At 29.8% G+C, this 20,357-nt stretch overlaps 1 protein-coding gene, 1 long non-coding RNA gene and 1 pseudogene across 2 annotated transcripts; 1 reads left to right on the top strand and 2 right to left on the bottom strand.

Moving 5' to 3' along the window:
• The first annotated feature begins 13,427 nt into the window (after positions 1 to 13,427).
• On the top strand, positions 13,428 to 14,835 carry LOC111291183 (uncharacterized). The gene is made up of 3 exons (XM_022882805.2): positions 13,428 to 13,586; positions 13,669 to 13,872; positions 14,458 to 14,835. The coding sequence occupies exons 1-3, from the start codon at positions 13,506 to 13,508 to the stop codon at positions 14,563 to 14,565; spliced, it is 393 nt and encodes a 130-aa protein (XP_022738540.2). The 5' UTR covers positions 13,428 to 13,505; the 3' UTR covers positions 14,566 to 14,835.
• Positions 14,836 to 15,098: 263 nt separating this feature from the next.
• LOC111291182 (GDSL esterase/lipase At4g10955 pseudogene) lies at positions 15,099 to 16,458 on the bottom strand (annotated as a pseudogene).
• Positions 16,459 to 19,241: 2,783 nt separating this feature from the next.
• Positions 19,242 to 20,125, bottom strand: LOC149516009 (uncharacterized). Its single transcript, XR_016346247.1, has 3 exons — positions 19,995 to 20,125; positions 19,507 to 19,596; positions 19,242 to 19,380 (listed from the first exon to the last, which is right to left on the bottom strand). It is a non-coding gene; the product is annotated as an uncharacterized LOC149516009 (long non-coding RNA).
• Between the last annotated feature and the right edge of the window lie 232 nt (positions 20,126 to 20,357).

Raw genomic sequence — 20,357 nt, 5'->3', positions numbered from 1 at the left:
CTTAATCTATTAAAATTTTTTTAATTTAAATTTTTTTAAGATTAGTTCTCTCTCTTGACCTTTTTTTTTCCTTTTCATCCATTCTTGATGGAAAGAATGCATATATTTTATAAGCAAGGGAGGAATGGTTTTGCTTTTTTATTTATTATTTATTCATACATTCTATCAATGTATGAAATAATTAACCTCATTTATTTGATCAATAAGTTTTTTTTTTAAATTATATCATTCATTAAATCATTATTATCTTTTAAGTAAAATTAAAAAATATTTACTTAATGTTGAATAACTTGCACGTAGGTCACATAAATTCAATATTCTCTCACTTGGTCTATGTATTATTATTCAACTTTATGGTTTAATAATAAAATATAATGTGCAAAATATAAGTTAAGTCATTTCTTAAGTTGATCAAATTATAAATCATCATTAAGCAAAAATTAATAAGAATCATAACAGTTTTATGTGATTAGCTCGAAATAGTCCTTTCTATGTAACACATTATTAGTTCTACACTCAACATAACATTTAATGAGAGATACCATAACAATCTAACAATAATGTCTTCATTAGAGATAAATCTAGCTCATATTCATATAATTTAATCATGTATATGTACTAAAGTAATGGAATATGATGCATTAATATGTTAGAAACAGCACTTAAAAGAGCTTAAAGTGTCAAATTCATAAAGAATATAAAACTTTACCATGATATCAATAACGGTTTTCAATAATGCCCATTCTTTTGACATATTCATTAAATGTCTTTGCTAGCAAACCTTTTGTTAATAGATCTGCAATCATAAAATTTGTCACATCCCGAGATCGAGATATAATACGACTAATATTATCTTGAAGTAAAATTCAAAAGTAATATAGAGCCATCTTTCTTAACCATTCTAAAATTCTTCAATAAAATAATCGTCAAGTAAAATCTATATTTTTAATCAAACTAATGATACATCTTTACATATCCAAATACAAACTATACCAAATACAAAACCATTAATAATATCTCATTGACCAATATTATCTCCTATGACTAAGTAGTTTTTTTTCATTTTGATCTTCTAGCTTCTCACAAAACTAACCAAACTTATCATTTACTTATTTGAAAAGAGAAAAAAAAAAGCAAATCATAACTCAACAAGTATAGGTTCACGTACCTTACTGGATCAAACATCGTTTTCATATATATCATATAATTTATTCAAAAACATTCATTAAATCATAATGTCATAATATTTCAAAAATCATCATTATGTAAAACATTTTGTAAATCATAAATAACATCAAAACATGTCAATTCTTAAATTATTGCAACATATGTTGTCATTTGAATACCATAATCAAACCAAATCATCAATCAATCTTTAGAAATCATCGTAAATCATTTTCATATACAAATCATGGATTAATCTTTAAAAGTCATCATCATCATCATCATCATAAATCATCATTATCATTAGTTTATCATTAACTACGGTTACTACTATAATCCGTAATATTAGCTGTATCGATAATTTCATCCTCATGATCATTGCTAACTATTATAACTCCTAGTCAGGGCCTTACATTAACTACTATAACCTGTTAATAGGTCGTATGATCATATATATGCTAACTACTATTACCCATTAGCCAGGACTGTAGAATTAGTTTTGGTGTGAATGATCTCACTTTTCAGGGATGTAAAAACGTTGCTATCATAAAATCGTTTCTTAAACATAAATCATTTTCTCATTTCATTCATAAGTATGATCTATCATTTACATAGCAAAAACATAAAATAATCATATGCTTGATCCTATTTTCATATATCGAACATAAAGAAATAAAACATTTACTTATTCAGAAACATACATATATACATAGATTTAAAAACAAGTCTATGAGATTTTACTTACCTCTTTTCAATTTTACCACTTAGTTTTTTTTCAAAATAAATTAATGCCATATTCAAGATCATTTCAACATATTAGAAATTAATCAACTCTTTTTGATACCGTATATACTAAAACAATTAAGTTATACAAAAGTTAACTCAACTAATTAATATTGATAGCTTGACCTCTTTTCATTAAAATGATCATATCTCAATATATCCAATTCAGAATTAAGATCTCTTTAATGCAATAGAAACTAGACTTGATAAGCTTTCTAACCATATATGGTCCACATCGTAATTTCTTGTAGATTAATTATAATAAATTTTGAAATCCACATTATATGTTGTTTCCAAATAGCACGTATAGCTTTTAATAAAAATTACATATTTATTCATAGGAGACTCCAAATTCAATTCCACTTATTTCGTTAGAAAGTAGACTCAATAAAATTTTTAAACATGCATGGCTCAATTCTTAATTCCTTGTTTAAATTTAAGAAAATTTCTGTAATTCATCCCTAATAATGTTGCCATACAGCCTGCATATCCTTAAGTAAAAATTAGACAACTCTTCATAAAAAAACTCATATTTGACTTCTGTTTTTTTCATTAGAAAGTAGATTCAACATGCTTTCCAATGATATATAATAGTCAGAGCAATATCTAATCCCTTGACATAAAATATTATTTTAATCCACTATTGTAGATAATAGCATTTTATCCAAAAATATTATTTCTCCTTTAACTTTTAAAAATCCAAATCCCCACTTTCAGCCTTTAAAATCCACTTAATAATCACCATTAAATTTAATAATATTAAGTAAATAAAATCCAATAATTTACCCAAATCGATCATGAAGAGTAATGAAAGATTTTATAATTTTTTTTTATATTTTTCTTAGAACTTCAACTCCAAATAATAGCAACCGGCATTATATATTTCTTAAATAAAAAGATGACATATACTCACTTTTAGGAGATTAAGTTGATTGTAGCCTTTAATTTTGAGTCTCCAACTTGATTTTTCATACTCTTTAACTCTAAAAAAAATAAAAAAAAAAGAACTTCTATTTCCTTTCTGTTTCATGATAGCTGAGATTTCTTTCATTTAATACCTCAACCTTTTTTCTTTTACTAATTAATCTTTTAATAAACTGATGGGCTTTGGTATTAGTATAACCTAATTATCATTTGGGTTGGGGTATTAAAAAAAAATAGTGCTAATGTGTTTAATTGACAGTATTTGTTTCTAGATTTCTTATTTAATGACAAAGTATTTTAATTCCACATGTTTATCACCTTCGAATATTTGTCATTTTTTAGAAAAAAAAAAACTATTGTGACATAATCATAATAAATTTTTAGTGGCCTGGCAATACTATCAATAATTTCAAGTTCTAAAATAAATTTTTAAACGCTTAACTTCCATAGTGGATGCAGTAATGACAAATTGCTTTGCACTTTTTCATGAGATCACTCCATCAACTAAAATAAACAAATAGCCAAATGTAGATTTTCTGGTACCAACAAAATCTGAATTTGAATATCCTATCACTTCAAATGATTGGATTTCCTATAAATAAGCATGTGATCTTTTGTTCTTTGAAAATATGTTCCTGGCTAGTATCTTAATACTTTCTTTTAGCCCTCAAATGATCTAATCTTGGATTATTTTAATACCTGCCCTACATTTTGACATTAAAACTAATATCTGGTCTGGTATAAATTTAGGCATACATTAAGCTTCCAACAATAGTGCATAAAGAATTTGTTCAATTTGTTTGCATTCCAATTCATTCTTTAGACATTGCATAAGGCTCAATTTAAAATTCTATTCATATATTGTTTTTGAGACAATTCTAACAATCCTTATAATTTATAATAGAATATTTCAATTCCAATTACATAAGATACCTCACCATATCTTTCATTTCAAAATTCTTAAAAAGAAATTTCTTAGTCTCATGTAATAAGCCAAAATAGTTAATAGCAACCAAAAAATATCATCAACATATAGAATAAAAAATATAAATTTACTCCTATTGACCTTCAGATATATGCACTAATCAACAGTGATTTTCTTAAATTAAAAAAAGTAATAATATTATTGAACTTAAGATACTATTGTTGGAAAGCTTGTTTAAGTTCATATATTGACTTTTTAAATTTACATACCATGTATTCTTTTTCTTTAATTACAAACCTCAGGTTGGTCCATGTAAACTTCTTCCTTTAAATTTTCATTTAGTAAAGCTATTTTCACATTCATTTGATGTAACTCTAAGTCATAACGAGCCACTATTACCATAATAATTCTAAATGAGTCCTTTTTAGAAATCGAAGAAAATGTTTCTTTTATAGTCAATACCATCTTTTTGAATTAAACATTTAGCAACAAGTTTAGCCTTGTATCAATCAATATTGCCATTTAAGTCATGTTTAGTCTTGAAGACTCATTTACACTGAACTCTTTTACAATTTTCAAATAATTTAACAAGATCCTAGACATTATTGTGATCCATTGATTTTAACTCTTTTTTCATAGCATCTAACTATTTTATAGAATTAACATTTTCTATGACTTATGAAAATGAAACTGGATCTTCATCAATTCTTAAGTCAAATTCTTAATCTCGTAGATAAATCACATATTCATCAAAAATAACATATGTCTTTTGCCTTTAAAACCTTCTTATTACTACCTTATGTGGTTAATCCATTACAAGTTAATTGGTAACAATTTTATTATAGGATGTTTGATCATTTATTTGTTATTCTTGTAAATTGTTAAACTGTTCAACAACTATAGGAACAACAATTTGAGAATAAGTTATAGGTAAAAAAATTTTCATCAAAACTACTTGAAGTTCCACTTTGCGTAGTTTCACACTCCCATTCGTTTCATCATTTAATGAACTTAGCATCTCCAATTTCAATAATTCTTGTATTATAACTAGGACAACAAAATCTATACCCTTTAGATATTTCTAGATAACCAATTAAAAAATCATTGATTATTCTTAAATCTAGTTTCTTCTCATGTGGATTATAAATTCTTACTTCTGTCAAATAGCCCCAAACAAGTAGGTGCCTTAAACTAAGATTCTTTCTTGTCCATAATTCAAAAGGAGTCTTTGGAATTGCCTTATTAAGAACCATATTTAACAAATACACGGTGATTTTTAAAGCATACATCCATAGAGATAAGGGTAAAGAAAAATTGCTTAACATACTTCTAGCCATGCGTATGAAAGTACAGTTAAGCCTTTCTGCAACACTATTTTGTTGTGGTGTACCTAGCATTGTGTATTGAGCATATGTGTCATGTTTTTCGAGGAATTTAGCAAATGGACCAGAGCATTGTCCATTTTCATCATACTTTTCATAATATTCACCACCTCCATTAGATTTGATAATTTTTACCTTATTGTCTAATTGTTTTTCAACCTCATTAATGAATACCTCTAAGGCATTTACTGATTGAGATTTTTCATGCAATAAGTAGATATAACCATAACATGAAAAATTGTCAATAAAGGTGATAAATAATTTTCTCCATCAAAAGATGAAATATCAAAAGGTCTATAAATATCAATGTGTATAATCTTAAAGAGCTGTTGCTTATTGTAGTTACTTTTTTAATTATGTATTTTGTTTTAATGCTATTCACACAAATACCATGATAAGTAAAATCCAAATTAGGAAAGATTTCATTCTTTGTCAATCTTTGTATTATTTTTTTGAATATATGATCCAAACATTTATGCCACAAGTAAGCTAAATTTTCATTTATTAAATCTTGGTTGTACCAACATTATGATGCAAGGTCAACAAGCTCTTAGCAAAAAAATTATCAAGATTTAATTTGTATGAAACATCACATAAAATATTAGAGCCAATAAAATAGTTATGTTTAAATAAATTGAAACATCCATTTTTAAACTTAAAGTAGTATCCAGATGTATCAAGTTTAGACAAAGAAACCAAATTTCAAGAAACAAAAGGAAAATAAAGAGTTTGAAAAAAAATCCAAATGATTTCCAATGTTTAAAATTAAATAGTAGATTCCAATAGCTTTAATTGGAGCTTTAACTTAGTTTCCCATAAAAATAAAATTTTCATTTAGATTTATGGTTTGGGGTGTAAAAAATCTCTACATTGCATTTGTATCATAAGTGGTGCAACTAAAATCTATGCACCAAGTTTCAAATTTGATTCAAAACATATGAAAGCACTAGGCTTACCTTTCCTTTCAAACCATGCCTTACGTTTGATACAAATTTTCTAATAGTGTCTGAACTTTTGACAGAAATGACACTTATTTTTCTTTTGTTTCTTCTTGTGAATTTGGCCAAATGTCACATTAATCTTTAGTGGTCCTTTATTAACCTTTCTTTTTTTTTTTTTTAACTAGTTTTCTTTAGCTTCTAGCTGGCTCATAAAATTAATTAAGTGAATTTCTTACATTTTAAGCTTCACTTCTTTTTGAATAAGCATGATTTGTAGTTTAGTCACATTCTATTTATCCTTTATAGTATTGTAATTTATTTGAAATTTACCTTACTCATGAGGCAAGGAATTTATAATAAATTGTACAAGAAAACTTTTACTCACTTCCATTCCCATGGACCTTAATCTTGTTGCTATATATTAAACATTTTAATGATATGCTTATGTATGGTATGAGAACCATCAAATTAATGTCCCAACAAGTGACTTATCGGCAGAGTTAGATTGAGATATATCTTTCACAAATCTTAGAAATTTATTAACATTATCAGTTTTAGGATTTATTGACTTAAAAATGTTTGTCACTATCATTCGCATGAATATTAAACTCAGTCTATTTGATCTTTCTCCAGCATTATGAAAAGACTTTTGTTCAATACTACTAGATCAGTAATAGCAATAGGCTTATCAATCAAAAGTACCAAATCAAGATCCAACATACCTAGATAATACTAAACTTGTTCACACCATTCAAAAAAATTAAACTTGTTGAACTTTATAATAGATGAAGCTTACAAATAAAGAAAAATAGGAATAGATACTATAAAATAAATAAATTACTGATACGTTAATGTTTTGAGTTGTAACTTAAATACATAATATAGATTCATATAACATTCATATAAACATTAAATGTACATTGAAGTTCTTCTTTGAGTGATCCAACAATGTAAAACAATAAACATAATTGATGCTTAATTTTGATTTCACATAATTGATAATTATATATATTCAAATTAGACATACTTACTATCTTTGGATATGCAAAAATATCTAATGCATTATATTAATCAACGAGGTTCATGTTTATGATTATGAAATTAACCAATCTACCTTTAGGTGATCTTTAAATATTTTATAATCATTGAACTTCAATTTACTCAATAAATATATATCATCATGTCATCTCATTTATAACATCACATAATTATGAGAAATTTAATTTTATTTAATTTGACATCTATAAAAACTTTTCAATTTTGCCATTTTGGTGATTAACAAATTATACATACTATAGATGTCAAAATAAATAATCATAATAATTATTTTAATAATAATAGATACAATATTAATCCAAAACATACATATGCGGAAGGTGTTATTGTTGTGAGTAAACAAAATACTCAGATACTATCTTATATAAATTTCACATAATTATTTTATTTCACATATATAGTAAAATACAACATATATATATATATATATTTCATAATAAGTAGATAGATATAAAATAATTAAAGATTTATTTACATTAATAGCTTTCATAAGCATTATAAAATTGATAATATTTAATTGCATTGTTTACAATTTAATAACTATTAATTTTAATTCAATTATTTAGTCTTCAATTTATTATGCCACCTTTATTACTTTTCTTTACGTTAATTTTCTTTTCAATAAATTATATAGTCTTCAATATATCTATTAATCTAATAAATATATATTCATTATATTATATATTTGTTAATATATTAATATAGTAAATATGGTTTATTGTTACACTAAATTCATACAAAGACACGAACTATATGGTAATTAAATGAACAATAGTTTCAAAACAATTACGATATCAAGGAAAAAAACAAAGAAGCTTTAATTGTCATATTGGTATTTCATGTACCATGCCAATATTAACTTACAAAGAACATTAAAACTCTTAACTTTCAACATAATATAAAACAAAAAATACTAACAAACAAGAACATGAAAATCGATCAAAAAATTAATAATAATAAATATGGAGAATGTGATGCAAATCCTTAAACTAAATTTTGAATGTGAATCTCTCAAATACAAAATTGAAAATCTTGCGAATTTGAAAAATCTCACAAATATGAGTTTTTGCTAATTTTTGTGTCTTACGAACCTGAACTCCTTGAGAATCAAATTCTTGTAAACCTAAAATTCTTGCGAATCAAATCCTTGCAAATTTAAAAATTTTTACGAATATGAATTCTTGCAAATCTTTGAATTATGAACCTTTGAATTTTAAAATTGTGAACTTAAATCGTGAATCTTTGAGCTTTAATTTGTATTACAAATTTTTAGATTATGAAATTTTCGAATTGTGAATCTTTTAAGTGTCGAGATTTTATAATTGTTGTCAAGTTACACTCGGACGTAATAGGTATCTATATTTTTGCACAATCCTGTATCATAAGAAATGTATAAAGAGGAATAATTGTAGATACCCCATTTAGTCTGGCACCCAAATCAGTTGGACTTGAACTCAATTCAAGCCTAATTAATGAATTCTATATTTTACTTTTATTGATATTGTATTTATCTATAAAATTTTTATTTTAGTTATCCTATTTTGTTTTATTATATTCATTTTTTATTTAATTTTTATTTTCCCATCTTATTTATCCTTTCTATTTTTTATTTTTAGTTATATTTTCATATTATCTGATTATTTCCAAAAAAATAAAAATAAAAAACAAAAAAAGAAAGTAATCCAAAAAACTTGAAGTTTGAAATTTGGGTAAGGTTATCCTTTGGTAATATCAGTGATAATCCTCTTTCTTATAAAAAATAATTTGAGATTAACTTTGCAGATAATTTTAGATTTGGTCGAAACAAATCCAATCCCAACCAAATTAAGACTTTGTTAAATTTTCTTATAAATGGACTTGTAGTTGATAGAGCGAAGAAGACGGAGACAGACGATGATCAAGGGGAAAAATAGAAAAACACAACAAGTAGAGTAGAGATTGAAGTGTTCTGCCAGTAAAATTTTTGAAGAAATTCCTTTTTTATAGAGTTAAGTTTCTTTTAAGTTTAATTCAAATTGATTTTGAAGAAATCATTAACATTGAAAGGTTTAGGAGTCCTAGAAGAATAAAATTCATGTCTCTAGAAAAATTTTGGAAAAACTTGAATTTTTTGTTGAATTTTCCTATAGGATTTGCACTTTCTAGTGAGTGTTCTGATTAAAAATCCAAAAACCAGCAATGTTACCAAGTTTCAATGTGAAATTTCAGAAAATCGATTAAGATTCATCCGATTCTTTATCTATTTTTAAAGAAAGAGAAAGATAGAGACAAGAAAAGAAGAGATAGAGAGAGGGCAAATGTGAAGTTTGAAGAAAGAAAAACTTGGCTTTTATAGTCAATTAAAACAATGTCATTTTGGACATTACAGAAGGCTAAGATTTGCGTGTTTCCACCAACCTAATCCAACCCATAGTGCGATCTGGTTTGCAACCCATCTCTAGTAGCTGACATTTGAGTCGAGCTAAGCCACCACCCTAAACTATCCCAACTGGATCTCCTTTTTACAGTCAAGCTGAGTCAATACTATAGTCGAGCCGAACAGGTTTTTTTATTTTGGTATTTATTTTTTTGTTTTATGTTATTATTTTCTTTATTTATTTTGTTTTAAAAATATTATGCATGATTAAATTTTAGAAAAAATTAAAGATGAAAATTATAAAAATTATAAAATGAAACTTTAAAAAAATTTTAGAAATAAATAATAATTATCTGATGAAATTTTTAGAAATTACAAATAGCTCATTTTTAAAAAATTTTTAGAAGAGAAATTTTTTCTAAATTTAACCCAAATGAAAAAAAAATTTTAGGTAAAGTTTCAATAATAATAATAATTAATATTTATTTTCATTTTAAAAAAGAATAATAAAAAATGTATAAACAAATTTCATAAAAATTTGGAGTTGTATTAACAATTACTCGATGATAAGTTTTTTAGAAATTTGAAATGGTAAATTTTTTAAAAAATATCTAGGTAAGAAATTTCTCTAGATTTAACTCTAACAGTGAGATAATTTAAACGAAATTTCAATAAAGTAATTGTATTTTTTCTTAAATAAAAATTTAAAATTAAAAAATATAACTTAAAAAAAATTTTGGTGTGAAAATGTATGATAATTATCCAATAATAAAATCTCAAGAAAAATCACAAATAACTAAATTTCTATTAGATTTCTTGGTAAAGATTTTTTTTAAAAAAAATTCAACCTAAATTATGGAAGAATTTAAAGGAGACTTAAAAAATAATTGTCATAATATTTTCTTTCTCAAGATTAGGAATCAAACAATGAGTAACAAGAGTTTATATTTTAAATTTAACCTAAACGGTAAAAAATTTAGAACTGAAAACTTGTAAGGTATTTTTAAATAGACTCAAATGGTAAAAAGTTTAGAAATAAAAATTATAAATTAAAGAATAAATTTTGAGGATAAAATTCTTAGTAATTGCGAATGCATGATTATCTAAGAGATTTTTAAGTGAAAAAATATTTCTAGTTGTGGCTCAAATGGTGGAAGAATTATATATTTTTTCAATAAAACGAAAATTTAACAAAAATAATTAATTAAGTTTTTTTTACGATGGTGCATCTTCAAGAAAACAAATAAGATTCTTGAATACTCTCAAAGTAAGAAAATATTTTTAAGAATTTTACCAAATTGATAAAAAACCTTAACAGGTATTTTCAATTTTAAATTTAAAATATTAGAACTATAAACTTTTAGGATAATTAAAAATTAAATAGTACCGTATTTTAGGATAGGTGTTGTAGGGGTGCTATAATCTTCCCTATATGTAACCGAACTTTCGAACCTAATTCTATTCAAAATGTCAAAACTTATTCTTTAAGGACTTTTAATTAAGTTTAGAAACTCCTTAAAAAGATAGATTTATTAGGTGGTTACTCACACTTTAAAAAATTATTGACGGTGACTCTTTAACTTGTGTCTAGTTATGAATTTATGAATCTATATGTTATGACACTAATTATAGATTAAAGATATTCCATTCTTGTTTTAACGTTTGTAATCTTATTAATCTTGGGTTCGAGGGGCCAAAGTTTATTTGGTCAAATAAATATGAGAGGTGCTCAACACCTCATTCAAGGACGGATTGACCACGTTCTTGTTAACCCTTCTTGGAAACTCTTGTACCCTCGGGCAATGGTCTTTCATCTTCCTAGAATCCGATCCGATCACTGTCCTGTTCTCATATCCTTCAAAGCAAGCCTCCCTTCCTTTGATAATAAACCTTTTCGCTTCCAGAGAATGTGGCTTGGCCATCTTGATTTTGCAAGAATCCTTAATCAAAGTTGGCCTTCATTTAATCCGCCCCTTAACCAAACCATCGAGGTGTTCATAAAGCAACTAAGGATTTGGAATAGAGACACATTTGGAAATGTCTTCCATAGGAAACGAAAAATATTGGCCAAATTGAATGGCATTGAGAAAGCTCTTGATGATAAACCCAACAATTTTCTTGATTTAAAAATTAATCGATAAATTAATTTTTCAATTAATCAAATAGTAAATATATTTAAATTAAATTATATTTTAAACTCTTAATTTCTCATATTTAAATAAACTAAATAAAATTATTCAATAAAATATTCAAATACTAAAGTATTATGTTAAAAACTTTATTAACTTATTAAATAAAATTATCAATTTCATGCATTTTTAATTTTATATTTGAATTATGTTATATTTTGGTTAAAATTCGATTGATTCGGTTCGGTTGATTTTTAAACTAAATAAATCGAAAATCAAATTTTTTTTAAAATTATTTTTTGTTAACTGACTGAAATTAATTCAATGATCGATTAATTAATCGAGTTAAATCGATTCGATTAATTAATTTGATCAAAACTGAATTAAGAACACCGCTAAGTGGGAAACTAAAAGAAACAGGAAAGGATAAGCCAAAAAGGAAGTATAAAATGAAATGGTGAAGGATGCATTTAAAGATCTTTGGAGAAAAAAAGAAAGGTTTGGATTGCAAGTGAGAAATGAGCTTTTTGATTGCTATATTTGATAAAATGAAGTTTCCAAAGTCTAGACTTGCATTTTTAATGCAAAGCTTGATGTTGTCACACTCACACTAAGTTCTTCCAAGGAGAGATGGCGAGTTGCATTTATGGTTTATCTCACATTAGAGGGGAGTAGGAAATCTAACGACTTAATGAGAAAAGCGCATCTCAAACTTGCAATCCAAGCCTTCTAGACTTCGGAATGAAACTCAATTGAATTTGTTAGAGTTGCATTTGCTTTTGTTAAAAGGGTCGCAGGGCTTAAGCCACAAATGACTCTCTGCGGCGAAAGTTTGATATGTTTAGGGTCTTTGTGCAGGTGTAGCAAACAGATTTTAAGTTCAAGAAATGCAGATTTTAAGCATAGCCTCTCTTTAAAACATATGTTAAATCATGTGAAATGGAAGAAAACCAGTTCTCATATTTTTCAATCAATTGGAGATCAAATGGAAGACCATCTATTACTACTATCTATGCTTCCTTAACCCAACACAACAGGAACCATATTAAAGACTGATCTACTGGCACATATAAATACAAGATTTTAAGAATATATAATTAAACTTCCATATCCACGTATAATATGATTTGAACTTAAAATTTTAAAAATTTAAGATTTTCTTTTTATCATTAAATTAAGACTTCATTAGTTATAAAAAATAATTAGGCAATGATTAGGTGATTTACAATATTATTCATATAGCTAGCAATGCAAAACTCTCAGATTTTATGAAAAATTAAGACATAATTAACCTTTTAAATGTAATAAAAAAACTTTAGGTTCTCATCAATACTTTTTGTGAAAGAAGTTACCAATGGATATTAATACAAAGATGAGTAACAAATATTTAAAACGAGCAAAAAAAGAATATTTTGAATTATTAAGGATATTGTAAAGATTTCAAAAAATTTATAAAACCTTATTAAAAAAAAAAACTTAATTGATTTATATTCTTTCAAATTAAAAGAAAATTTTACCTCTTACTTAAAATAATAATAATAAAGTACTACTGTACTTATTTAAGATGCTTTCTAAGCATTTACTACGTTACACATTTAGCAAATGCTTAAAATATATATATATATATATATATATATAAATACTATCACAACAAAATTAATAATTAAATAAAAATACTTCACATCTTAATCTAGGTATTTTACATTTTAAAAAAAGTCAAGGAACTCGCGTGGTTGGGCCCATCGGGCTGCCTCTTTCTTTAAAACCCCCATTCCGTTTATGAAGTAAAATTGCAAAATTGCAGACGATCAAAAACTAAAAAGGGGGCTAAGCGAAATAAATCAGATGGACAACAGACGTGAACAAACTCCAGATCGAAGAATTGCAAAGATCGAGCGTGATCGCCAAAACCGACGAAAGCAAAGGGTACCCACAATTATATACTCTTTATCAATATTACTACTGCTACTAATTTTGTCATTTGTTTCTGTCTTTCTAATTAATGAAGAGGGAGTTCGAGAGACGAGGGATCGAGGAGGCTCGCTTGAAGGCGCTGGAGGCCGAATTGCTGTCCTCATTGGCGGAGCAGAGACGTGAAAATGAGACCTTAGCAGGGGAGAATCGAAGACTGGAAGGTAGGATATCAATTCTCGAGGACACCATAGTTCAGCTACGTCAAGATTGTCAGAGACTTCAAAAAATTATGGATCAAGTACTGTCTCCTCGGCTTCTATATATAATCTCTCTTTTGTTTCGACTAGTACTACTAGTTTTATGCTTTTTCTATAGATTTTCTCCATAATTCATATGAAATCGCAATACCAAGTAAATAAAGTCCTTGAATTTCTGGTTTTTCATTGAGAAACCTTAGACAGGGGTTTAACCTCTATTATAGATAACAAGGATCTTAATTTGGAAAGTGGAAAAAACCCTTTATAGTTATTCCATTACCCTTTCCGGTTACATTAAATTTATTCAGTTAAGAAAATCTTTTGATTGCCTAAGATCATATATACGTATGCTTTGGCGATGGTTAATGTCTTTTCTTAAGGATGTCAAGAGTTTTTGGATGTTTCTATCTAAACTTATATATAATGTGCGGGCCATTTCTAAAGCTTCCTTAACCTTGAAAAAGGATTTCATACATTAGCATATCGAATAAAAACCCTTGCCCTTTTGTTTATTGCCCTTTACTTCGTTGATGTGTTAATTTCCTTTGAGTTGCAGGAAAGGCATTGATCTACTTATTCTGGAATGTTGAAATCACTGTTCTTTTTCTCGATTTATTTGTTTTCAGGCTGACTCATGGTTTGAATATGATAAATTTCCAAGTCCAAATGAAGACGTTGCAAATAATGAGACTATTATCACTCATGGCCCGGGGAGTTCTCAAAGTACCATATAGTATGCTGATAAGTGCAGAGTATTTTGAGGGCAAGTATCTGAGCACTGGTCTATTGCATTAGCATCCTTCCAGCTAGATGATTGGATCCACTTCTTTCTTCCGGTACATTGCATAGCTACGTTATGAACTTTGATAGTATTATGATACTGATGAAAGGAATTTTATCCTCACCCAACATGTTAATCTTTTTATCTTGCATTTTGTTAACAGTTGCATTACCTTTTGTAGAAATTTCAAGCTTTGTGTATCTAGCATTTGTTAAGAGTTTCATTTCCTTTTGTAGAAAGACCAATCATTCCGTAACTAGCATTTGTTAAAAATTGCATTCCTTTTTAACAAAGGCCGCAGCTGCAGGTCTTAAAGAGACAACAGACACTAAAGCTTGTAAAAGTTAGGGCTGTTTGATAGTGGCATATTTTGACGTCACCACGAAAAATGCAAATCTTATTTAGCTTCTTCCAGAGATGTTGAGAGATGTAAAATCATTCTGCGCGGAAACAAAACCAAAGGTGTTAAAAGATGAGCAACACATCCTATATTTTGACAGGATAATTGGCTGGAATCCAGCACTCTGAGATAACATGGAAACCAAAACATTTTTCTTTGTTTTCCTTAATCCACAGCAGCTGAAACCAGTTAAGGATTCCTCTAATGATACGTATCATATACAGGATAATCACAAACTCTTTGTACTTGTAAAGATTGCAACTCAAGTGCAAGTCATGTCTCCACCACTGGTGAATACCATGGGCCTGCTTGAAATCTTGAGAAGGAGATAGATTCAAGGTCAAATTTGCTGAAGGAAGCAGATGCGGAGGTTCTGCGGCTTCTGCACCCCTTCCCACAACACTCATAAATAGACCTCCTAATGAATGCTAGGTTGCCAATCTCTCAATAGCCCCTGCTCCAATCTCTTCCAGCTTTTTCCTATGCTCAAAAGAACCAACATATTCAGAGCACAAGTGGTCTGCAGGATTCACAAATAGACATGGGATCCACGCAGACAAAGCAACAAATGGATATTCGGACCGAGTCCTTAGAGCGTTACCCTTTGTGGCAAGAGCAAGTCCTGCTGTGATGACACTGCCTGCAATTCGAAGTCCATGTTTCACTTTCTTATCTTTGATTCTCTCAATTGGGGCAGATAAAGAATGATGGATTAAAGAGGAAAGCTTCCACAAAATTGCCTGCCTTAGCCATAGTCCTTCCAGCCACCACTGCCATTGCTGCCCCAAGAGAATGGCCAGCTAACCAGACATTTGAATCACCCACAGATGCAACCATGTTTCGAACAGCTTGCATGGCAATCTCAAAGCGAGAAGTCTGGTGGAGTCCATTTCGTATTATGTGGATATCCAACTCAAAGTCTCTAGAGAAGGAGTCTGGTTTAGTTATGGTACCTCGAAAGGCAATCGCATAGCGGGGGCTTCGACCAATTAAGTCGTTAAAATGAGATGATGGAGGCTTATACTCATAAATGGCACCAAAGATGCAAAAATCAGCATCATCAACAAGCTTATGAATCAACTTAAAATGGAAGAACTCCCACCAAGAAGGAGCCAGAGCTTGACAACCTTGACGTTTTTCCTGGCGGTCTCGCCCCAAAATATAGACACCCTCACCAAACTGGCTGCCACAGACCTTAGATGATGTGCATTTGTCCTGCATACAATAAATACAACAATATTTAGCGCATGAGACAGTATCCACCTGTTGTGATTAAAATAAATTCAAAGATCCTCAAGTTCTTAGACCTTAAACATCTTTGGAAGTCAACAATTGCTTTGGTTTTGCATTTGATGGGTGGAAAACCTTACCAGTCAATACTGTTAGGTGAAAGGGCCCCGAAAGACCAAAATCGTCCCTCTCAGAGGCCATCACAGCATTCACTCTTGTTCTTTCTTCTTGATATTTATAAATCCTAAGCTGCATGCACAAGTAAAACCAGTGAACACAAACCACCTAGCAGTCGAATTATTTCATATGTTATAAAAGATACAATCTAAAGACTTCCTCAATATGATACATTTATCAAGGCAAAGCAAGCATCAACAAGACCATGCAATGTTCTTAAGCTTCAAAGAATTCTCCAACGAGCCATCAATTGGAATCATGGAAATGCATTTTAATATACTTTAAAAAGCCTACAGTATAGTTTCCTAAGTTTATTTAGAATAAACTAATTATTCATGTAAACTTTATCACCAGAAAATTTAAACTGCAGCGAACCAAGAAGCAGGTTGGTTACAAACCATGTTTTGAACACCTAATTAAGTTTCAAGAACAATTTAGCACACTGTGGTTTGGCAGAATCAAGTCGCAGACCGTACTGAACGAAATTTTACTGAAACAATTCATGCAAAGCCAGCTAATGGCAGCCACATAAATTCCTGAATCCAAATTCTAGTAGGCACCATATAAATTAAATGCTACTGTTTGAACCGAGCTCCGACATAAGAGTATTTCTACATTTGCAGAAGAGAAGAATAGTTAGAGGCAAAGGTAGGAGGTGTTCTTTGTGTTTGCACTCCAACGTGCAAGTCAGTAAAGATCAAATCGACAAAAAAAAAGAAAGAGAGAGAAATGAATGGGATGAACTTGCCTTAATGGTGCCTGAGTCTTCATATTTATAGGTAAATTGTAGGAGACCGTAAAAGGACAATTAAGACAGGGCCGAGCTGAGGTGGCACTGATCATGTCAGCCAACTTAACATGTCAGGTCAACAAAAATGACAAAGATACCCCTGGTTGTCTACTGAAGGCTTTGAAAGGGAAAAAGACCACTATACTCTTTTGACCATCAAATATCCTTAATACTTTGTCCCCCCATCAGGCGGTCTGAGTATTAGATCGCCAAATTTATTACCAATGTCCCCAGTGTGAAACAGATTGACTAGGGGAACAGATTGGCAGCTTGGTTCGTTGAAGGCCAACGTTGCAGAGGGAGGTCAGTTTTGGATGATGACTAGCTTTGAGCCACGATCCGACCTGGCAATTATCTAATCTTGAGCATGTGTTCTGGATTGAATGCATAATCGGTTTAAAGGTTACCAAAGTGATAATTGTCGGGAGTGATTCAAGATTAACTCTTTTGATCGAAATGAGCTCTTTTAGTCTAGTTAATCACTTTGGTCGAGGTGGCCTAGCCAAGCCTTCATGTAGGCAATTTATCGAAATGAGCTCTTTGACCAAGATTACCGAGATGAATTCTTTTGATCAAGGTGAGCTCTTTTAGTCTAGTTAATCACATTGGCCAAGGTGATCCAACCAAGCCTTTATGTAGATAATTTATCAAGATAAGCTCTTTGATCGAGATGACCGAGATGAGTTCTTTTGACCGAAGTGAGCTCTTTTGGCTAAACTAATTACTTTGGCCGAGATGGCCCAACCAAGCCTTTATGTAGGTAATTTATCAAGATAAGCTCTTGGTGGCCGAGATGAGCTCTTTTGACCGAACTATTTTGTCGAATTGAGCTTTTATGAAGGTATTTTGTAGATCTATTTTGTCAAATTGAGCTTTTATAAAGGCATTTCATAGATCCAAGCTCTTTTGATCAAGTTGAGTTCGAGCTCTTTTGGCCAAGCTATTTTGTTGAATTGGATCTTAATAAAGGCATTTAGTAAATTCGAGTTCTTTTAGTTGAGGTGAGTTCGAACTTTTTGGCTGAGCTGTTTTGTCAAGTTAAACCTTTATGAAAACATTTCGTAGATCCGAGCTCTTTTGGACGAGCTCTTTTATTGAGTTGAGCCTTTATAAATGCATTTCGTAGATCCAAGCTCTTTTAGCAGAGCTGAGACCGAGTTCCTTTGGCCAAAATGTTTTGTCGAATTGAGCCTTTATGAAAGTATTTTGTAGATCTGAACTCTTTTGGTCGAGCTGAGTCCGAGCTTTTTTGGCCGAACTATTTTACCGAATTGAGCATTTGTAAAGGCATTTCATAGATCCGAACTCTTTTGATCAAGCTGAGTCCGAGCTCTTTGGCTGAGATGTTTTCTCGAATTGGACCTTTATGAGTACATTTCATAGATCATAGCTCTTTTGGTTGAACTGAATCTGAACTCTTTAGCAAACTATTTTATCGAATTGGGCTTTTATGAAAGCATTTCATAGATCCCAGCTCTTTTGACCGAGCTGAATTCGAGCTTTTTGATCGAGTTATTTTGTAATTGGGCCTTTATGAAGGCATTTGGTAGATTCGAGCTCTTTTGATCGAACTAAGTTCGAGCTCTTTTGGCCATACCGTTTCTCCTCCCTCTAGGGTTCTTTTTCTTGGTGACATTATTTTGTGCTCGGCTAATACGAATTCCCCTACTTGATGCGCCAAATGTTGGTGCTGAGCTCTGACCTGATAGTATTCTTGTGTTTGCAGAAGAGAAGAACGGTTAGAGACAAAAGCAGAAGGTATTACTTGCGTTTGCACTCCAATGCACCAGTCAATAAAGATCAGTTCAACAAGAAAAGAGGAAGGAGAGAGAAATGAATAGGATGAATCTACCTTTATGCTGCTTGAGTCTTCATATTTATAGGTAAGTTAAAGAGGGATCATAAGAAAACAATTAAAATAAGACCAAGCTGAGATGACATTGATCATGTCAAGCCAACCTGATATGTTAGATCAACACAAATAATAAAAATATCTCTAATTATTTACTAAAAACTTTGAAAAGAAAAAATACCACTATACTCTTTTTATCATCAAATACACCTAACAACTACATACTCTTGTGCCTTACCTTTCAAGAGATGCTACAAGTTTGTACAATATGTAAGTAGCATTTAACTTGCCTTTTACAGTTTGTAGCCTGGTGAGATGGCTGTGGTTGCAGCCAAATCAATGATTATTAAAACACGTCAGAAAAGAAAAAGTGATCCAAGATTCGAAACCAAACAAAAGAAAAGAAAAAAAAACTATGAATCTGTTTCTATCTGAATTAAATTACCCCATAGAAGGTAACCTCACATAATCTCGATTGAAACTTTTTATCTGATTTCTACCTATCGTACTAATTGTTGTAGATCCATCAACATCCCTACAGCGTATGAGATATAACATGGAATAAAAACCAAAAGCGCATCAGCATAATCAAGAACCAACTAATTTAAAAGCAAACCCACCAATAGAAATGGCTAAAATCCAACATAACTCAGTGCATCGTTTTCAAGTTTGCCGTGAAACTGAAACAAAATACTCAATAATAATACATAACTATATTAAGTCTTAAAAAACAAGCAGCATAACAAGAGATGAACTAGATTAAGACAATCCCATCAAGATAAATGGGTAAAATAATCAAACATCTAATGCGTCTTCATGGCTAAAACGAAGAAAGCAAAGGAAAAGGAAGGGTGGCAATTCTGGTTCACAATCAGTAACAAGAAACGACAATGACAGCTTAAAATGGGCAAATATTGCTGGAAATATTGTTACCTCTTTTGCGGAATTAAAAGGTAAGAGCAGATCTGGGTGCCTTACATATGAGATTTGTGAAGATTTTAGTAATAAATTTGAAACAGTTGGTTGGCGACAGAGGCATAAAGAAACGTTAAGATGTCTCCATCATCCATCAGAAGTTCTAACAATGTGCGAACTGAGGTTTTATTGAGATTCCTGAAGTCGGAAGACAGCAATAGACCCCGTACGGTAGTCGCGTCGTTTACCCGTTTCACTGCTTGTTGAAACGACAGCGTATTAGCTCAGGAAACGAAAAAATTGTTGGCTTCTGATTGCGGCTAAAATGGGCTTTAATTGAAATTTGGGCATTGATTTTAAAAGATAAAAATATAATAAATC

The sequence above is a fragment of the Durio zibethinus genome, chromosome 11 (assembly GCF_047325235.1).
Source record: "Durio zibethinus cultivar Kanyao isolate XHJ-2024 chromosome 11, ASM4732523v1, whole genome shotgun sequence".
Lineage (NCBI taxonomy): Eukaryota > Viridiplantae > Streptophyta > Magnoliopsida > Malvales > Malvaceae > Durio > Durio zibethinus.
Note: the sequence above shows the minus strand (reverse complement) of the source record. Positions and strands in the feature narration are given on the sequence as shown.

Excerpts from the sequence above, each read along its gene's own strand:
- LOC111291183 (XM_022882805.2), top strand. The coding sequence starts at position 13,506 with ATGGACAACAGACGTGAACAAACTCCAGATCGAAGAATTGCAAAGATC. Across the intron at positions 13,587-13,668 it reads AAAACCGACGAAAGCAAAGG|AGGGAGTTCGAGAGACGAGG; the intron begins GTACCCACAATT and ends TAATTAATGAAG. Across the intron at positions 13,873-14,457 it reads TTCAAAAAATTATGGATCAA|GCTGACTCATGGTTTGAATA; the intron begins GTACTGTCTCCT and ends ATTTGTTTTCAG.